General features: G+C 37.0%; 1 protein-coding gene across 7 annotated transcripts in view; it reads left to right on the top strand.

The window, feature by feature from the left end:
* NOL4 (nucleolar protein 4) overlaps positions 1–21,605 on the top strand; it is a 449,173-nt gene that overhangs the window by 302,092 nt on the left and 125,476 nt on the right. For 4 of the 7 annotated variants that reach the window (XM_043444301.1, XM_043444303.1, XM_043444304.1 and 1 more), the window contains 2 exons: positions 17,804–17,983; positions 18,726–18,917. In XM_043444301.1, coding sequence (XP_043300236.1) covers positions 17,804–17,983; positions 18,726–18,917 — 372 coding nt within the window. The remainder of the gene's footprint in view (positions 1–17,803; positions 17,984–18,725; positions 18,918–21,605) is intronic. The other 3 variants (XM_043444307.1, XM_043444302.1, XM_043444306.1) reach the window with 1 other exon arrangement.

Below are 21,605 nucleotides of genomic sequence, written 5' to 3' on the forward strand. Positions count from 1 at the left end.
CATATCTGAGATAAATACAACTTGATCATGGTGTATAATTCTTTTTTACATTGATTTTTTACATTAATTCTTTTATACATGTTGGATTTAATTTGGTAATAATTTGCTGAGGATTTTTGCATCTAAATTTATAAGAGATATTGCTTTGTTGTTTTCTTGTCATTTGTTTTCCTGTTGAACTTTTGTGTGTTACAGAAATGTTAGTCTCATTGAATAAACCAGGAAATATTCCCTCTGCTTTCTTCTTCTTGAAGTGATTGTAGAAAATTAGTTTGATTTTTTTTTTTCCCTTAAATGTTGGTAGAATTCACCTGTAAAACATAACTGGGCATCACACTTTCTGTTTTAGAAAATCATTTGTTGATTCAGTTTCTAATAATTATAAGCCAATTCAGATTGTCTTGTTTTACATGAGTTTTTGCATATTGTGCCTTTCAAAGAAGTAGTTCATTTCATCCAGGTTACTAAACTATGGACCTTGGGTTGTTCATAGTACTTTTATTATCCTTTTGATGTATATGGAATCTATATGGATGTTGCTTGTCTCATTTATAGAATTAGTAATTTTGCCTTTGTGTCTCCTATTAGCTTGACTAGAGGCTTATTCATTTTACTTATATTTTCAAGGGACTGACTTCTGATTTCATTGACTTTTCTGTATTATTTACCTGTTTTCAATTTTATTGATTTCTGCTCTACTTTTTACTATTTCTTTTCTCTGGTTACTTTGGATATGATTTACGGCATATTTCAAGTTTCTTCAGATAAAAATTTAGATAATTGATTTTAGAACTTTCTTCTTGTCTCATGTATACATTCTATGCACACACACACACACACACACACACACACACACACACACACACAAATTCCTTTTAACCACTGCTTTAGCTGCCTGCCACAAACCTTGATAGGTTGTGTTTTCATTTTCATTAAGTTCAAAGTATTTTAAATTTCTTTTGAGATTTCATCTTTGACCCATGTGTTATTTAGAGGTGTGTTGTTTAATCTTCAAGCATTTGAGTATTTTCCACGTAAATTTGTTATCAGTTTCACCTGCCTGCTTATGTTATTGATCTCTTCCTGCATGTTATCTACTTTTTAAAATTATAATTTAGCATATTAATTGCAGATTTTTTTTAATGGTCTGATAATTCCAACATCCTTGCCATATTTGGGTCTAGTTTTTGAGACATTTAAATAATTGTAACGTTAAAACTGCTTCATGAACCAACAGTTCAGAAATAATATCTAATTTAAATACTGACAATTTCATTCTATTATGAACCCACAGTTCCTTTTCCACAATTCTAAAACCAAATGGCTCTCAGAAATAAATATTTTTAACATAAATTTGTGGCAGACTTAATTTTGGAAAAACCTGACCTAAATTGACATGTATCTATATCATGCATGCTCAGTCATATCCAAATCTTTGAGTCCCTATGGACTATAGCCCACCAGGCTCCTCTATTCATGGTATTTTCAAGGCAAGAATACTGCAGTGGGTTGCCATTTCCTACTCCAAAGGATCTTCCCAACCCAGAGATTGATCCTGCACCTCTTGTGTCTCTTTCATTGGCAGTTGGATTCTTTACCACTGTGCCACCTGGGAAGCAAGTTGACATGAAGCCATTTATAGTTTTTATTTATCTTTTTCTTTTTTTTTTTTTTTTTAGTGTTCATATGATTTTGTGGGGTAATATTAAGATATTTGGGCTTCCCTTGTGGCTCAGCTGGTAAAGAATCTGCCTGCAATGTGAGAGACCTGGGTTCTATCCCTGGGTTGGGAAGATCCCCTGGAGAAGGGAAAGGCTATCCACTCTAGTATTCTGGCCCAGAGAATTCCATGGGCTATATAGTCCATGGGGTCGCAAAGAGTCAGACATGATTGAGCAACTTTCACTTTCCTTTTCATTAAGATATTTTATGGTGTGCTCCTGAGATATTTCACACTACATAGTTCATGCTCTACTTGCTATATCTAAATCCAACATGATTCTAAGTTCTAAATATATCTAGGAACAATGGTTTTAAATAAAAGATTATAAACATATAATAATATTTTTAAATCTCGTAATTCAGGACTTTTTAAATAAGCAGTATGTGCTGTGCTTAAGTTACTCAGTCATGTCTGACTCTTTGCGACCCCATCAACTATAGCCCACCAGGCTCCTCTGTCCATGGAGATCCTCCAGGCCAAAACACTGGAGTGGGTAGCCATTCCCTTCTCCAGGGGATCTTCCCAACGCAGGGATCGAACCCAGGTCTCCTGCATTGCAGGCTGCTTCTTTACCATTCTTTACCATCTGAGCCACCAGGGAAGACCAAAGAGGTAATATGTTATTGTGTAATTAAGTAGATATGGAGTCAGATAATATGTTTAGGGCATTTAATGGGTGGGTAAAATAGGTGTGCAGATTATTTCATTTACAATTTTTAAAGGATAAGATTGTTTGATATGTTGTTTAAGTATGAATAAATCTGAAATGTTGATAACTGATGAATAAATATTACTCTCATTTACTAGTTATTGTGATCTTCTTGCCCTCTTACTCTACTGATTTTTCATCCAAAAGAGAATGTGGCATTGATTTTGTTTTTAATTTTGCCCCAGAAATCTAAGAACAAGCATGCTATAGTGTCTATTCAAGTCTCGTTTTTCAAATTTTACTTTTATTAAATCTAAAACTTTGTGTATGTTACATATTGTTGTCCTACAGTCAGTCATTTCCTAGACACCTGCCTTCAGAAGTATATATCAGAGGTTAAAAAAAGTCTCATGTTTCTGAAAATCTGAAAATTATACATATAATTTATATATATGTGTGTGTGTGTGTGTATGTATATATATGTTTGAATTTGGATGACATTCAGTGAAGTCTACTACTATGAACAGATCTAAAGCTGACATATTATTCCAAGGATTCAAGTGAAATTTGTCCTCAGTGTTAAGATTTCTGGGATGCTCTGACAGAATTTTACCTTATTTAGAGCTTCTGCCCTAGGCAAAGAGTCACATTTGTCTCAAGGTTACTAACAAAGGTCTGTGCTGTCTAATATATCACCCACTTACTGCGTTTGGTTATTATCATTACTATTGTTGATGATTGTATTGCTGTCATTTACTATTAATGCTTACATTAAAAGTGAGGCAAGTAAAACAAGATGAAATATTTAATATGCAAGTTAAAAGTTTTCTAAAATGAATACCAGGCTTGGAAATTTTGTCAAATATCAATTGTTTTTTTATTTTATTTTTTGAAGACTGGGATGATGAAATCATTACCAGATACTGTGAAAATATTTGTATAACCTACTCCCTTTAAAATTAGTGATAGTGCCTTCAAACCACTACAATATTGTAATCATCTGAATTGTTGGTGATTTAATAATGATTGGGACTTCAGTTTACTTCCAATCCTCACTTTCAAATAAATTTTAACTCTAAGAAAAAAAAAAAAAGTCCTCCTAGAAACATGAGGTAATAGTACAGTAAATTTAGGGGAAATATATCAATAGCATATATAATATTTTTCTTCTTTTTAAAAGTCCCTGAACAAAATGTTATTTACAGTAGATGTTCTGAGATGTGATGCTTACATTTATCTTCTATTACTTTAATTGTAGGAATTAACTGAGATATTGGAAGGTGAATTTTGCCCTTTGGGGGTTTTTCCTTCAGGGTGATAGGTTAATAACTTAAATAGTTGTGTTTGAAATTTTGAAAGAAGAGTTAAACCAGGGAGTCACACCTTTGCTTATGAGGTCAAAAGACTGCTCTGATATAATTATATTCTCATCTTGTACTAAAAGATAGCATCAGTGTTGCTGGCATATATCTCTAGAAGTTTCAAGAACACAAACGTTTTTGGATTCTTTCTCCTATAAGTGGTGTAATCATTTAAGAAATGATTGAAAAAAAAACCTGAAATGTCATTCCTAGCACATATTTCTGTCATCATTTGTAAATAAAAATAAAAACCGTGAGAAATTGGATAAAATACATAGCAAATTCTTTCAGGAGCAATTCCTTCACATTAAATAAAATGTTTTGCTTTTAACTTATGGCTTCTATTTCTGAGTGGAATGAGCTCAGTGATGGAGCAATTATTTTCTCAGAGAACCTTCAGTAACCATTGGCACCCTAGGCATTATTCCAGGAGACAATTATGAGAATCAGTTGTTCCAAACCCATTTGAGAACGATAGCTTATATTCTCCTCACTACCCCTACTCCATCAGATTTTGTGTAGTCTGATCAATATTTCTCTCTTGTTTTGCTTGGAAATGTGTGTTAACATCTGAGATAATTAAGAAGCATCACTACAAACAAAGCTAGTGGAGGTGATGGAATTCCAGTTGAGCTATTCAAATCTTAAAAGATGCCATTGTGAAAGTGCTGCACTCAATATGCCAGCAAATCTGGAAAACTCGGCAGTGGCCACAGAACTGGAAAAGGTCAGTTTTTCATTCCAATCCCAAAGAAAGGCAATGCCAAAGAATGCTCAAACTACCGCACAACTGCACTCATCTCACACACTAGCAAAGTAATGCCCAAAGCTCTCCAAGCCAGGCTTTAACAGTATGTGAACTGTGAACTTCCAGATGTTCAAGCTGGTTTTAGAAAAGGCAGAGGAACCAGAGATCAAATTGCCAACATCCGCTGGATCATCAAAAAAGCAAGAGAGTTCCAGAAAAATATCTACTTCTGCTTTATTGACTACACCAGAGCCTTTGACTGTGTGGATCACAACAAGGTGTGGAAAATTCTTCAAGAGATGGGAATACCAGACCACTTGACCTGCCTCCTGGGAAATCTGTATGTAGGTCAAGGAGGAACAGTTAGAACTGGACATGGAACAACAGACTGGTTCCAAATAGGGAAAGGAGTACTTCAAGGCTGTGCATTGTCACCATGCTTATTTAACTTATATGCAGAGTACATCCTGTGAAATGCTGGGCTCGATGAAACACAGGCTGGAATCAAGATTTCCAGGAAAATATCAATAACCTCGGATAGGCAGATGACACCACCCTTCTGGCAGAAAGCAAAGAACTAAAGAGCCTCTTGATGAAAGTGAAAGAGGAGAGTGAAAAACTTGGCTTAAAACTCAGCATTCAGAAAACTCAAATCATGGCATCTGTTCCCATCACTTCATGGCAAATAGATGGGGAAACAATAGAAACAGTGAGAGACTTTAATTTTTGGGCTCCAAAATCAGTGCAGATGGTGACTGCAGCCATGAAATCAAAAGATGTTTGCTCCTTGGAAGAAAAGCTATAACTAACCTAGGCAACTTATTACAAAGCAGAGACATTACTTTGCCAACAAAGGTCTGTCTTGTCAAGCTTTGGTTTTCCCAGTAGTCATGTATGGATTTGAGAGTTGGACTATAAAAAAATCTGAGTGCCGAAGAATTGATGCTTTTGAACTGTGGTGCTGGTGAAGATTCTTGAGAGTCCCTTGGACTTCAAGGAGCTCCAACCAGTCCATCCTAAAGGAAATCAGTCCTGAATATTGACTGGAAGGACTGATGCTGAAGTTGAAAATCCAATACTGGGGCCGCCTGATGCGAAAAACCAACTCATTGGAAAAGACCCTGATGCTGGGAAAGACTGAAGGCAAAAGGAGAAAGGGATGACAGAGGATGAAATGGTTGGATGGTATCACCAACGTGATAGACATGAGTTTGTGTAGGCTCTGGGAGTTGGTGATGGACAAGGAAGCCTGACGTGCTTCAGTTCATGGGTTGCAAAGAGTCGAACTTGACTGAGCAACTGACCTGACTGATCTGAGATAAATTGTTATCTGTTTAATGTTGAGTCTCTCAGTATGATTTCATCGCATATTTCTAGTATCCTCCATCCTCAGAAAAGCTGCTTTTATGGATGACTTCCTATCACTAATAAATTAAATTGTATTCATCAGAATAAAAAGTTTTATGTTTGAAATAGCGAGAGGGATAGCTCTATTTTCTACTTCTGACTCACCAACTAGCAGTGGTACTGGTAAATAAAATTTATAATCAATACATAAAATAAAACTACTAGTAGTTTAAAGGAAAACAACTGTATATGTAAAGAATTTAAGAAAATAGAATATTTTTTGGATAAGGAAAGGTATAAAGGACTTTTTGTGTGTTTTGTGGTTTGATATGTGGTGTTGTTTTTGGGGGGGGAGAGGTAAAGGATTAAAACGTAAGTTTTTCCTAAATAAAATGATTACTCCAGAATAAACAAAAGAAATAGGACAGAAGCTGAATGGATATAGAAAGTTACAGAAGATTTGTGGAAAAAAAATTTTATGTGTGTGGTCAAAGCTGGCTAAAATTGAATAGATTTATTTTTATGGGTTTTTAAAATGAGTTTAGTAATATACTAATACAAAACTTGCATTTTATTTTCTCTGTTAAAAAAGACAAAAATTCTTAGATTATTGGTCCACTTTAAATAAAAAATTATAAAAGGTTTTTTATTACCTTTAATGTAATCTGCCTAGGAAACAAAGAATCTCTATCTTATGAGCATAGTTCCTCTGTAATTAGTAATATTTGGAGATCATTTTACAGTGTATACAAATATAAAACATGTTGGATATTGAACATCTGAAAGATAACTAGGCTGAGATGGACTGTAAGTGTAAAACACATGCTGGATGTCAAAGATTAATTATAAAAAAGAATGCACTCTCTCTCATTAACATTAAAAAGTCAAATGGAAACCAACCTTGAAAATTTCCTGAGCAGACAAGACGAGTTTAGTCATACAAGCAAAGCTTAATTTAGCTTTTTTTGGGCGACTAACTTGACTTGGGTCGTTTCTTGCTGATTTCTCTGAAAAATCATAAGCAAAACTTAAACTGTTCCCCAAAATTGAAATGAAGAAAGCATTAGCCAACTTCCCATCATTATCATTTAAGAAAATTCTAGTATTATAACCAATCACTGTAAAGAATAAAGTCACTGCCTCCTCACTATATAAGATGCTTTATAGCAGTATACCCCTGAGTTTCATTCCATATTTTGACTTGAGTGTTCCCAGTTCAGGAACTGTATTTTTGGTGTGTTTAAAATAGACTTTTTACTACTAGTGTTCTTTACTTTCCACTGAAAATTAGGTAGCAGGCAATTGTAAACTATTGTATATTAGGATTACATTGTAAGTTAACAAATCTATTAATACATAATTATAAAAACTTACAGTTTTTAGATATATTTTCACAGTACAATTTTAATGTGACATTTTATTAATAAGCCCAAGTATTTTGTTTCTATGTAAGAATTTAAAAACTAAAACTATAATGTATGTTTATCATGAAATGTTTTGATATGTTAATTGGAAATTAGATATTTGTGAATATACATTATTGAGTTTAGTAGTATAATCTTTTTTCTTATTTATATTTATTTTAAAAATTTAACTAGTATGCTTGGATAAGGTATTATGCTTCTCTGGTGGGTCAGACTGTAAGGAATCTGCCTGCAATGCAGGAGACCCAGGTTCGATTCCTGGGTCAGAAAGATCCCCTGGAGAAAGGGAATGGCTTCCCACTCCAGTATTCTTCCCTGGAGAATCCCATGGAAAGACGAGCCTGGTGGGCTGCGGTCCATGGACTAAGCAACGAACACTAATAGGCATTAAACAGTTAACCATCATCTTAAGTTACTTTTCTTGTCGATAGATTTCGTAACCTGTGAACCAAAAAGCAGGTTCTCATCAGACATCAAATCTGATGGCAGCTTGATCTTGGACTTCTCAGCCTCTGAAGTGAAAGTTGCTCAGTCGTGTCTGACTCTTTGCGAACCCCATGGAACATGGGATTCTCCAGGCCAGAATACTGAAGTGGGTAGCCTTTCCCTTCTCCAGGAGATCTTCCCAACCCAGGGATCAAACCCAGGTCTCCCGCATTGCAGGCGGATTCTTTACCAGCTGAGCCACAAGGGAAGCCCTCTCAGCCTCTAGAATGCTGAGAAATAAATATTTCTGTTAAACCACCCAGTCAATAGGACTTTTGTTATAGTAGCTCAGGTGAATGAAGACCAGTAGCATCTGCTTCTTCTGGGCACTTGTTAAAATCAAAATTCTTGGGCCCCACTCTAGACCTACTGAATAAGATGTGTAGTGCTCTATATCTTAACAGATCCTTTGGGTGATTCTGATGCATGTCAAAATGAGAGAACCACCATGCTCAACCAACTAATATCTTGAAAAACAAGCCTGAAAAAAATATTTACTATCATTTTGAAGTGCCAAAAAAGTAGCCAGAGTTTTTAAAATTATTAAGTGAGAGAGATTTCCTTTCAGAGGTTATGAAATGGAGTGATTTTCAGATATCTAAAATTTCATGAGACTCTTCAAGTAACTTTTGGACAAACATTTGGCAGTAAAACAAAGTGTCAAATATGTCTCCTTTTTAACCTCAATACTGGAAAAGCATATACAGTATGGTAAACCAGTAAACAAAATAACAAAAATCAATCCCTGGTTATACAAATGTGTAATTGCAAATTCACATGTAATTGTAAGTATTAATACAGAGATAGTTTGAGTACCATTCACACAGTGGAAAATGATATTTCAATTGCCATGTAGAAAGGTCTTTTGGACCTTTTTTATAAAATAAGTGAGAAATTATAGATTCTTAATTTGAAATATATAAAGGATGTATCATTTTGTTGTCTTTGTGTCATTTACTAAATAACAGAGAAAACTCAGAGAAAATATTAATAAAATATGAAAAAAATCAACAAAAATGACAAGTGATATTGATAGACATGACACTGAGAAGTAAGTGACTTGTAATAAAAATTTTCAGGTCTTACTAAAGATAGTATTTCCTTGGGAGTAAGACAAATACAGTTAATGAAGAGAAATGAATTTATTCACATGTTAGAAGATTTAAATTTCACATTGGATTTGACAGAAAATACTGATATCAATCAAGAAAACATAAAACCCATAAATGTCATTTTAATGAAGTCAGTCATTTCCCAAGAAAACTTGAGATGCCCTAAATATGAAAGGATCTTAATTAAGAGCTTCCCCAGCTGAAAACAATGTAACAATTTGCATGATATTAGCAATATTTAATTTGAAGAGCAAAGGGAAATTTCTAAACTGTCAACAATAAAAGACACATTTCCATCAGATATGCTAAAGACTGAATTTTTTTTCTATTCTCTCTGTAGAATATGGTAATACAAAATCATTGTCATATGAAGAAGCAATCAAAGAACATGCAGCCAAGAAATGTGGAAAGACAACAAATATGGGTCAGGGAGTTATTTAATTTTTAAAATACTGTATTTCTGCCATTTGTGATGTTTGTAGCATTTACAAACTTTTTAGAATCTTATCATTTATTGTGGCTTTTCTCAATTTAATTAAATATTCACTTTCTTATCTAATTTTTCAAATGCACTCCCTCTCCAAACTTTATAACTTTCAGTTATACTGAAAATATAACTGAAACTCAAAAAACTTGGATCTATTCAATCCTATGGGCCCAAAACAACTCTCTATGTATTAAGCAGTGCTTCTTTAAATGTTGAACAAATGACTGTCACCTAAACATATTCAAAATAGAGGAGATATAAAATAATTTAAAATTTGTTACATTTAATATTCATTTTGAAAGTATAAAATTCTTTAAAAATAGAGAATATAATATTGAGTTGGCCAAAAGTTCATTCGGATTTTTCTATACGATGCCATGGGAAAACTCAAATGAACTTTTTGGGCACCCTATCTGGTCCTGTCACTTCATGGCAAATAGATGGGGAAACAGTGGCTGACTTTATCTTGGGGAACTCCAAAATCACTGCAGATGGTGATTGCAGCCATGAAATTAAAAGACACTTACTCCTTGGAAGGAAAGTTATGACCAATCTAGACAGCATATTAAAATGAAGAGACATTACTTTGTCAACAAAGGTCCATCTAGTCAAGACTATGGTTTTCCCAGCAGTCATGTATGGATGTGAGACTTGGACTATAAAGAAAGCTGAGTGCCGAAGAATTGATGCTTTTGAACTGTGGTGTTGGAGAACACTTTTTTTTTTTTTTTTTTTTTATCTAAAATGCCATAATTTATTATAATTTCTCTGCAGTGCAGTAGTTACTTAAAATGTATACAACTCCTATATCTGATTCATCAGGAACTAGGTCTTATCAGAATGCCCCGCTACACTCATCGACTCCACACTGGTGAGCCAGAGAACATCAAGCTGACCGGGGCTCAGCACAGTGGAACCACACAGAGGGAAGACACCTCCGACTCTCTAATTGTGTGGATCTGTCCACTGAGCCGTACTTTATAATGAGAGAGAAATCCCCGCACCAGGTGTCTCTAACACATGGAGACTGAACCATCAGAGGAGTGTTGCTAATTCACTACTCGCCAGGATTCTACACGCCGGGTCTCGTGACTGTCTAGAGGATTGCAGGCAAGAATGCAGACAGACACAGAAAGGGTAATCTTTAAACTGGGCTCTCAGTGGCGGGGGGACTCCCGTCCTGAAGAGGGTTGGGGCATCCTGAACTTGGAGAGGTCCAGGTTTAGGTCTAAGAAGGTGTATGTGCTGTAGTCATGATTCTGGAGGTTCTTGTAGGTGGTGTTGTCAAACGGCTCGGTGGGAGTGGCTGATGCAGGCTCCTGTGTGTGGTCCTGGCCTTCCACTTGAGCGGCAGAGTCCTCCATGATCCCGCCCTTCTCCTCAAGCTTCAGGACTGCAGGCTTTTCATCCAGAACATCTTTATTCTGAACAGGGGCTGGCTTCAAATTTTGCATGGGTAGCTGATCTTCCAAAATCTCTTCCTCAGCCTTTAAGATTCCTTCTGCTGCCTGCTTTTCCACTTTTTCTGTTTTGAACAGGGGAAGAGCCAGCTCCCCATCTGCTTCTGGCACTTGTTTCTCCAAAAGGCTCCCTCTGGCCTCAGGAGGGGCTGGCGGCTGCCCCCCGGCTCTGGCTCCTGTTGATGGGGTGGGCGCCGGGCTGCCATCGGGATGTGTGGACAATCCCCACGTTGTTCGGTCAGACAAGACTTTTTTAACTTCAAGTGGCTTTTGGCTTTCTTTGTCTATTTTGTTTGATCTAGATATCTTCTGCGATTGCTTCTCCTTTACATTTTGCTTCATAGACTCCTCAGCGGCGTGTGACTTGGGCGCTGCGGTTCTGGGTTTGGGGTCCTTTCTGTCCTCCAGGGGCTGACCGGAGGCCCCTCTTTTCTTTACCTGGCGGGGCCTCTCTGCAGGGGTGAGGTCCAGCTGTGGCTGCTGTGCCACTGTCTTCTCTGTGGCCGATATCTCAGTTTTGGGGGCCCTATCTGCAGAGGAACGTGAGGCCTCTGCTACGGGAGACCCTCCCCTGCGTTTGCTCTTCACCTGAGGACCTGCTCCTGAGCGGGCGCCCTCCTCGTCAGACTCTGAATCCGAGGAGCTGGATGAAGATGAAGACGAATCATCCGTCCCTCTCCTGCCCCACGGGGCTGCTTCTGAATCTGGACCCTGTTTTCTGAATGGAGACACGACTTTCTGAGGAAACTCTACCAAAGTCTTTCTTGACAAAAGCTTCGGAAGCCCTTGGTCTGTGTGCAGCACACTGGCATCGAGGTTAGGGCTTGCTAGTGTCCTGCTTTGGCTCACAACTGATGGGGAGGAAGTGGGTGCAGATAAGGGTTTGGACACCGCATCTGCTGTTGGGGGGGCGAGCTGCTGGCCCCTCTCCTTTGGTTCCACTACATCTTCAGCGCCCCGGCTCGTCCTTGCCGTAGCAGAAGCGAGGCCGCCATGGCTGTGACTCGGGCGCCAACAGGACGACCCTCCCGCCGGGCAGAGGTCGCACCGAGAACACTCTTGAGAATCCCTTGGACTACAAGGAAATCCAACCAGTCCATCCTAAAGGAGATCAGTCCTGGGTGTTCATTGGAAGGACTGATGATGAAGCTGAAACCAATACTTTGGCCACCTGATGCAAAGAGCTGACTCATTTGAAAAGACCCTGATGCTGGGAAAGGTTGAGGGCAGGAGGAGAAGGGGACGACAGAGGATGAGATGGCTGGATGGCATCACCGACTCGATGGACATGGGTTTGGGTGGACTCCGGGAGTTGGTGATAGACAGGGAGGCCTGGTGTGCTATGGTTCATTGGGTCGCAAAGAGTCGGATACGACTGAGCGACTGCACTGATACATAGAACTACTAATATTTATCACTAAATTCAGTGCTTACGATTTTTTTTTTTTTTTACTTTTTAAACTTTTTTCCTGCAGTATTTAAAAGCAGATCCCAGATATCCATGTCATTTCATCCCTTTCTGCCTCTAACAAATGTGGACATTTCCTCAGGTACATGTGTGCTCAGTTATGTCCGACTCTGCCACTCTCTGGACTGTCTTCTGGGCTCCTCTGTCCATGGGATTTCCCAGGCACCAATACTGGAGTAAGTTGCTGTGTCCTCCTCCAGGAGACCTTCTGAACCCAAGGATTGAAACTGTGTGTGGATTCTTTACCATTGAACCATCTGGGAAGCCCCTTTTCTTAGATAAATATTTACTTAACCAAATGTTATGTCATCACATCTAACAAAAAGTATGCAATGTAATCATCTAATCTCATCCATCGTGAAACATTCCCAATTTTCTCAAAATTGTCTTTTTGCATTAGGTTTATTTGAATCACAATACAAGCAAGTTCAACACCTTTCTCTTTATCAAACCTTTTGAGTCCCTTCTAATATGTCACTTTTCTCCCTGTGTCACTAAGATATTGCTAAACCAAAGTCAATTGTTCTGTACAGTGTTTCATATTTTGCATTTATCAGTCTGCTTTTTCTTGTGTCTTATGTCTTACTATTATTGTCTTATTAGAAGTTAGTTTCAAACTGTGGTGGTTTAGTCGCTAAGTCATGTCTGACCCCTTGTGACTCCATGGACTTAGCCTGCCAGGTTCCTCTCTCTATGAGATTTCCCAGGCAATAATACTGGAGTGGGTTGCTATTTCCTTTTGCAGGGGATCTTCCCAACCCAGGAATCAAACGTGGGACTCTTGCACTGCAAGCAGGTTCTTTACCAACTAAACTACAAGGGAAGCCCAACTTCAGACAAGTGGTTCTCAAACTTGAGCTACAACAGAATCCCCCTTGATGGCATTTTATTAATAAAACACAGATTATGGGTCTAGCCCCAAAGTGTCTGATTCAGGTGATCTGGGATGGGACAGATATTGTGCATTTCTGATCAGTTCCCAGGAGATGCAATTAGTGCTGACCTAACAGGCACACTTTGAGAACCACTGTTCTAGACTGAGGTTAGATTCTATTCAAATTCTTGTTTTTATTTTCATAAGCTTGTTTCCTTAATTATGCTGTGTGTTTCCTTTGGGGTTTCCCAGGGCCCTCAGTGGTAAGCATCCACCTGCCAAGGCAGGAGATGTGAGTTCAGTCCCTGGGTTGGGGAGATCCCCTGGAGGAGGAAATGGCAACCCACTCCTGTATTCTGGCCTGAAAAATACCATGGACAGAGGCGCTTGGTGGGTTACAGTCCATGGGGTCACAAACAGTCAGACATGACTGAGTGACTAATACACAAGAACAAATTCTTCATTTTGCATCACATCAGAAGGCACATAGTGTCTGGCAGTCACACTTTTAATGATGCTAAGAATGCCTAGTAGATTCAGTAATGAGTAACTGATATTTTTAAATGTAACTTTCTGAATACAGTGAAGTTACAGCATACAAAATCAATATACATAAATCTGTTGCATTTCTATACATCAATAATAAACTCTCAGAAAGATAAACTAACACAATCCTATCTACAATTGCATCAAAAAGAATAAAATATCATTAAATAAAATAAATATTAAGTAAAAGATAAAAAATGCTCTGAACACAGAGTAAGCAAACATTCCTTAAAAATGAAGTTAATCTTCCTCTCTGTGGGTATTTTTCTAGGTCTAGAATTGGCAGTTCTATTTGGGTGCAAAAATGTGAGAAAAGGAAAGTGCAAATGTATTTTCAAGAAGGATAGTCACGTGTTATCTCAAGATAATGAATGAAATATGCAACTAAGACAAAAATCTAATCTTGTCCCCATAAACCAACACCTGTGCTTTGTGGATAAGCAGGTGTGTCTCTTCCATCAGGCCTAAGTTGTGCTTCTTTATATCTTTGTATTTTTTAAGATCTAATTTGGATTTTTTGGATTTACACATGAAAAATGAAAATGATTGTTCCTAAAATGGAGATTTGTTTAGGGAGTGATCATGTAGAGTTTTTATTGACATGATACAGGTTTATGGGGCAATGACTGCTATATTTTATGTGGGTTATTAGAAGGCCTCTAGGAATTTTTTTATTATCACCCCAGTACCCATATTCTCCCATTTGTTAAAAAGGGCTATTTTTAGAGCAGTTTTAGATTCACAGTAAAACTGAGTGGAAGGTACAGAGATTTCCCATATTCCCACTTCCCTCTACATGTGCTTATTTTCCTTGTTACCGGCATTTACTTACCAGAGCAGCACACATTATTTATACAATTGATGAACCTACACTGGTGAATTATAATTATCCAAAGTCCATAGTTTATATTAAGGTTCACTTATGGTAGTGTACATTCCTTGTATTTGTACAAATGTAGAATGGCTTGTATCCACTACTATAGTATCATAAAAGTATTTTCATGGCCCTAAAATTCTTTGCTTTATCTATTCATCCCTCTCCATTCCCTAAGCCATGGCAAGTACTGTTCTTTTTTTTTTTTTAATTGTCTCTAGTTTTGCCTTTTCTAGGATGTCATATAGTTGAAATCATACAATATATAGTCTTTTCCATTGGTTTCTTTCACTTGTGTTTCAGTTATGTCTGACTCTGTATGACCCTATGGAGCCCATCAGGCTCCTCTGTCCATGGAATTCTCCAGGCAAGAATACTGGAATGGGTTGCCACACCCTCCTCCAGGGGATCTTCTCAACCCAGAGATCAGACTCATGTCTTTTATGTCTCCTGAATTGTCCAGCAGTTTCTTTACCACTAGCAGTAAGTGTGACCCCTAGGTGGTGCTAGTATGTATTAATATGTATTTAAGGTTCTTCTGTGTCTTTTTGTGGCTGGATAGCTCATTTCTTTTAGTATTAAATATCATTTCATTATCTGGATCAACCACAGTTTATCCATTCACTTATTGAAGCACATGTTGGTTTCCAGGTTTTGGCAATTATGAATAAAGCTATTTGAAACATTATTGTGCAAGTTTTGTGTAGACACAAATTTTAGTTCCTTGGGTAAATACCAAGGAGCACAATTGCTGAATCACATGGTGAATATGTTTAGTTTCAAAAGAAAAAGCAAAACTTTCTTCCAAAGTTGTGGTATCATTTTGCATCCTACCAGCAATGCATGGGACTTGTGGTTCCACATCCTCTCCAACATTTAGTGTTATTAGTGTTCCAGATTTTGACCATTTTTATACATGTGTAGTGATATCCCAATGTTGCTTCAGTTTGCATTTCCCCAATGCACATCATGTGAAGCATCTTTTCATGTGCCTATTTGCCATCTGTATATCTTCTTGAGTGAGGTGTTACTGGCCAATATTTTAATCAAGTTGTTTTCTTATTGTTTTGTTTTTAGTATTCTTTGTATGTTTTGGAAAACTGTCCTTTTCTCAGATGTGTCATTGGCAAATATTTTCTTTCCATCTATGGCTTGTCTTCACTCCCCCACGTTTTAAGACCAAAGACTTTGCAGAAAAAGGAAAACTACCTTAAGTGCCAACTCTGTAGAGAACCTTTCTTAGATGCTGTGAGGAAAAAGTAGGATATGTTTTGATTCCTGTCTCAGTCTAGCTTGAAGGAAAAAATGCATATTAACGTGTAAAGAAAAGTACAGCACAATGGTGGTATTTAAATCAGTGTCAAAAGTCATTGAATATTAAGAGTTTACAGTGAAGGGAAAGACTCAAATAGACTGAGGTTGAAGTGGGAATCTGTGGAAAGTGAACTTAATCCAGTTGGTCTTGAAAGCTTTTAGATCTTCAACAGTGAGACAGGCAAGAAATGACATACCATCTGCAAAACAGAATTCAGAGTTACAAAAATTTTAGTTTATTTTGTAGAAGAAGTAAAAACAACAACATTGATTGTGTTCTAGGTTTAGATCCTGAGTATTCTCAGGTCTAAGATGGGTTTTCTTTACCTTGACTGCCTAGGGCTATCCATGAACATCCTTCATGGTTCTAAGTGGTACTATTTGTAGTAGACTGATGGCTTGTGTGTCTCACATCATATCTAGAAAGAATAAATTAGCCCAGCATATTTGTATTCAGATAAGTATAACACTTTAAAATTAGTACCATTTAAAAAGCATGTATGGTATATTTTTCAAACCTATGGAATATTTGCCTTATATTTGATTAGGTGATTCTACCTTGTTAATCATCTGAACTATAAAAATAGGCTTTAAGTTGTAACTCCACTTTTAATGTCAGTGATCTATTTTAGTTTTGTTCTCTCTCTGATTTTATGGTAATAATAAAGTAGTGCAGTCCTTAAAGCATTCAACACATATGCTGTCTTTTCGTGGAGGCAGTTTTGAATGCTAATGATTTAAAATTTCCCATTGTAAAGGTCTTTCAAAAGTATTTGACTCTGTTGTTAGATTTCAGAATATTTTCTGTTATTTACAGAAATTATACATACTAGCTGGGGTGACCCGGGTATCTAAGTTATCATATGTGAAACTTGGGTTGCTAATCTGACCCGGTAATGACTGATTTCTGTACTACTTCAAGCTCTACTGCAAATGATTGAAACTCAGATTTAAGCAAAAATATAAAGGGGAGGTTGAAAGGGTATAATATCACACAGCTGGAAAGATCCATGAGTTCATTTCATTTCAGGCACAGTTGAATCTAGATGCTCAAATTATTTCCCAGGACTGTTTCTGTTCTTCTTAGCTCTGCTAGATTCAACTTGATTTTAGTTACAGGCACACTTCCTTCATCTGGAAGTGAAGGTTTGAAGCAGTGATACCTAGGGTAGAAAATGTTGGTGCCCACAGGATTGGAACAGATCCTCAGCTAACAAGGAAGTAAAGGATATCACAGCAGGATCCATAGTTGGTCTTGGACACAGTTATCTACGTTTGTGAAAATTGTCTCAGTTGGCATTCAGTACATTATGAAGCTCTAAGGTTGACAAATGATTAGAAGGAAACTTAGTTACTTTTTTCTAAGCCAAAATCAGATGCCAACTTTAGACTCATAGAAAAATTATAAAGTGACCTGAAGACATGTTGTCCGAGCAGTCCTAGCATCAATATTTTGTATAGTCCTTGTTGGGCAAATCAGTGAAATATACCTACCCCTCAGTTCCCTGATCTGTTTCAAGAATACTAATGCAGTTAGATGGGCTAAGCTCTGGTGTCATCTCTATTCCAAGAATATGTGATTCATTGATTCCTTTACAAAACTGATCGCAGGTTGTTTTTTGTTCTGCAATATGTATATTGAATGGAAACAGTAATTACTCTCAGAAAGCTAATTCAATAAATCTTTCTGCAGTGACAGAAATGTTCTATGTGGCTATTGAGTACTTGCCATGTAAATGATGTGACCGAGGAAATGCAGTTTTAATTTGATTTCATTTAAGTTAATTTTGATTTAAGTGAAAATAGCCACAGCTCTAGAATTATCAGCTTATTTAAACTGAAGTTTTGAGAAACAGTTGACATTAAAAGCAAAACCAAATTTATTAGCTCGTGCAAGGAATTTCAAAGCAACAATTTCTTTTCTTTTCAGTCCCCTACGCATAGCTATTCAAGCTACGACTCGGGCAAAAATGAGAGTGTGGATCGGGGTGCTGAGGATCTGTCTCTAAACAGGGGAGATGAGGATGAAGATGACCACGACGACCACGAAGATTCTGAGAAAGCTAACGAGACAGATGGCGTGGAGGCTGAGCGGCTAAAAGCTTTTAATGTGAGTCTTGCCACCCGCCCCGTGTGGCTGGATTTTTAGCCCTTCACTTTCATGTTGTTGCTTGTTGGTAAATGTGGATATTTTAGAGACATGTTTGTTTAATTTACAGAAGGATTTAAAAAGTACATGAAACACTCTTTGCCAACCAGTCACCAGAATTGCTGTGTTTTGTTTAGAATTTTAAAGCCAAATGTGAGCTGAAAACTGCAGTTGTGTTGTGTGAGTATGCATGTTTACCTAGCGGATGAAGGGGGCCTCAGCTTATGCCCCGGAAGAGCCTGCCCGTCATCCGTTATTTTTTGTTTTTTTGTTTGTTTTTTTTTTTTTGCTTTCCCAGCTTACCTAATTATGCATGACAAAAAAATCTGTTGTTTGTTTTCTGAGATTAGTATACTGTGCAGTGTAGCAATGTAACAGTCATTTTTATTAATAGAGAATTTACGGGGTACTTAATTGTCATAGTCTACTGTTATTTCTTGATTTTTTTCTACGCGATAGTCTATATTTTTCTGTCTCTGTCTGTCTGTCTGCCTCTCTCTCTTTTTCTCTCTCTATTTTTTAATCCAACCATTTAGAAAGTCTTTAAAGGGTGTTTGCTTAAAATTTCTGGCTTTCCATTGCAAAGTTCTCCAGTGCATAAACCAGAAAAGAGTATTTTCCTATCGGTAATCAAGACAGGAAGCTAGGAACAGCAGAGAGCAGCCCTCCAAACCCTTCTCCTCTGTCTCCCTCTTGCCAACAGATGTTTGTCAGGCTGTTTGTAGATGAAAACTTGGACCGAATGGTCCCAATCTCTAAGCAGCCCAAAGAAAAGATCCAGGCTATCATTGACTCATGCAGGCGACAATTCCCTGAATATCAAGAGCGTGCCCGAAAACGCATACGTACTTACCTCAAGTCCTGCAGGCGGATGAAAAGAAGTGGTTTTGAGATGGTGAGTTTTGAATTAAAACACAGCCCTAGATTCCATCCAAATCCCACATGTAAACCATGACACGATTTTTTTTTTCATCTTAGTGTCTTTTTAATTTTTTCCATAACGTCAGGTCCAAGGGGTTTTTGTTTGCTCGTTTGTTTTTGCTCCTTTTCATCTTCCTGAAGTATTTATCCCCTCTGTTGATTCAATAAGGAATACCTTGAGAGTAGTGCTCACAGGCCCGTGTGGTACCATGTCCTAGAAAAGGAGGGTCACATGAGTGAACACCGGCAAGAATCAGCATCCCATTCTTGTGTGTTTCCTTTCTGTTACTGCTGAAGCAGATCTAAGGTTAATCAAGTCTTGAACTGAAGCACCAATGGTTGCTTTAGATGGCATATGAGGATGGTTTTCTCTGGAACAAAAGGAAATAAATGGATCCATCTAAGTAGTACTGTTTTCATACCAACAGTTTACAAATAGCAGGCCTTGAAAACAAAGGTCAGGGAATGAAACGCCTTATGTGAAAAATAAGGCTTTTGTGTCCTCGGTATATTTGTGTGTTTGTCTTGTGGATGGTTAACATGGGCTTTTAGATTCAGCTTGGCTTAATAGATGGATGATATTATGCCAATGTTAGATATTTATGGCTGGAAATTAAATATCAGTGATTTTGGAACTTTATTCTACCTCAGTTTGAGTGAGTTGTTGTACCTAGGAAGTAGTTTTTACAATATATCTTAAAAATTTCTTAATATTCTTATGTACTTGAGGGGACAAGTACTAGAAATTTTCTGAAACTATTTTATTTGTACCTTTGAGAAACCTCTGTGAAAGCCAAGACTCTTTGTATTTGTGATCAGTGCCTCTAATTCATTAGGTATCATGGAGCAGGAGTTGGTATAGATATAGGAGAGGTTTCAGAGTATCATCTATGAGAAAGAGCTTTTCAGATAGAAATGAATGACAAGTAATAAAATCCCTTATTATCCATTTTTCTACAATGACTTATGAGAATATCTTTGAAATTTTAAAAGGAAAACAACCGTTTCTTATAGAGAGGTAGTCTGTCAAGATGGTCTCTAACACAAGGCTTGGTCCCCAGAGAGCGTGGTCTGGAGTTCCAGGTCCACCAGAACTATGGTGCTGAGTAACCCAGGCACATTACTTCAGCTTGTCATGCAGAATTCTTAATTTCTGTAAGGTATATTTGAGATAGTCACTGGTTCTTTATTAGCTGTATTTATTTACCAAATATGGACACCTGTGTGTTTTAAGCTTTGTGCTATGCATAGAGAAGGACAAAAAAGTTAATATAAAATCATGTAGGTTTGCAAACTAATCATGAAGGGAAACATTATAGAGAAATGCTATTGTATTTATTTTAAATAATTTTCAATTGTTCATCTCTTTGTTCATTTATCCATATATGTATAATGTATAATGTGCATAACATCATAAAAAGTAATGAGAAATACGAGATGCCTGACTTGTTAAACAAATTTGGCATGTTTCCTAATCATGAATATTTGAGGTTACAGTTGTAGGAAGTGAAGTGCTTAAGTAAAAATACAAGGCTTACTTTAAATAAATGAAAAACACAGATGAAAATTGATGTAGTTTAGGCTATTTTTAAAAAATACATTATTCAGTAGTGTACTACTGGAATTAAATATTAAATTTGCCATCTATTTAACACCAAAATTTTGATGTGCTTTACATATGACTTCATTGTCATGGAGTGTGTCATCATTTTGAACACTCAACCTTGCCTGGAACAAATAGGAAAGGCATGACTAGGGCAGATAGTAATTCCAACTAAATACTATACATTAATAAATATGTATATATATAATTAATAATTTAAAAATGGAAACATTTGAAGATGCTATCATTATTTTCACTGTATGAAGACATGGAGAAAATATGTATCATTTTTAATATATGATTATTTTTACATGCAAATTATTTTGTAGTACTTTAATAAAGTCAATAAAGCAATCTAAAGACAACTTTAATATATTTGTAGAGAATAATTGGAAAGTTGTAGGACTATTTGATAGGGGATTCTGTATTATAAAATGAATGTATGAAAGTGACATTCAGCAAGCTTAGCTCATCCAGTTACTTACGGTCTCTAAGGCAACAGACTCTATAAGTAAAGCAGAATACAAAATATTGAATTACATAGTTCATTCCTGACTTTGATTCAGAAATTCAAAGAGGTATTCCCATAGAAGTGGTATATCACAACTTATATTAGTATTAGGGGTTTCTAAGGTGGCACTAATGGTAAAGAACACATCTGCCATTGCAGGAGACATAAGAGATTCAGGTTCAATCCCTGGGTCAGGAAAATCCCCTGGAGGAGGAAATGGCAATTCACTCCAGTATTCTTGCCTGGAGAATCCCATGGACACAGAGGAGCCTAGTGGGCTACAGTCCATGGGTTCACAGAGAGTCGGACACAATGGAAGTGACTTAGCCCTTATATTAGTATTATACTTAGAATCTGACTTTCACTCTAATTTTCTGCTGTTGTTAGTACAAAAATATATTCATTTTTAATTAATCTACACTACACTATCCCTTAAGCTGAGGCTTCCCTGGTGGCTCAGATGGTAAAGAATACTCCTGCAATGCAGGAGACCTGAGTTCGATTCCTGGGTTGGTAAGATCCCCTGGAGAAGGGAATGGCTACCCACT

This window comes from Cervus canadensis, chromosome 23, assembly GCF_019320065.1.
Source record: "Cervus canadensis isolate Bull #8, Minnesota chromosome 23, ASM1932006v1, whole genome shotgun sequence".
Lineage (NCBI taxonomy): Eukaryota > Metazoa > Chordata > Mammalia > Artiodactyla > Cervidae > Cervus > Cervus canadensis.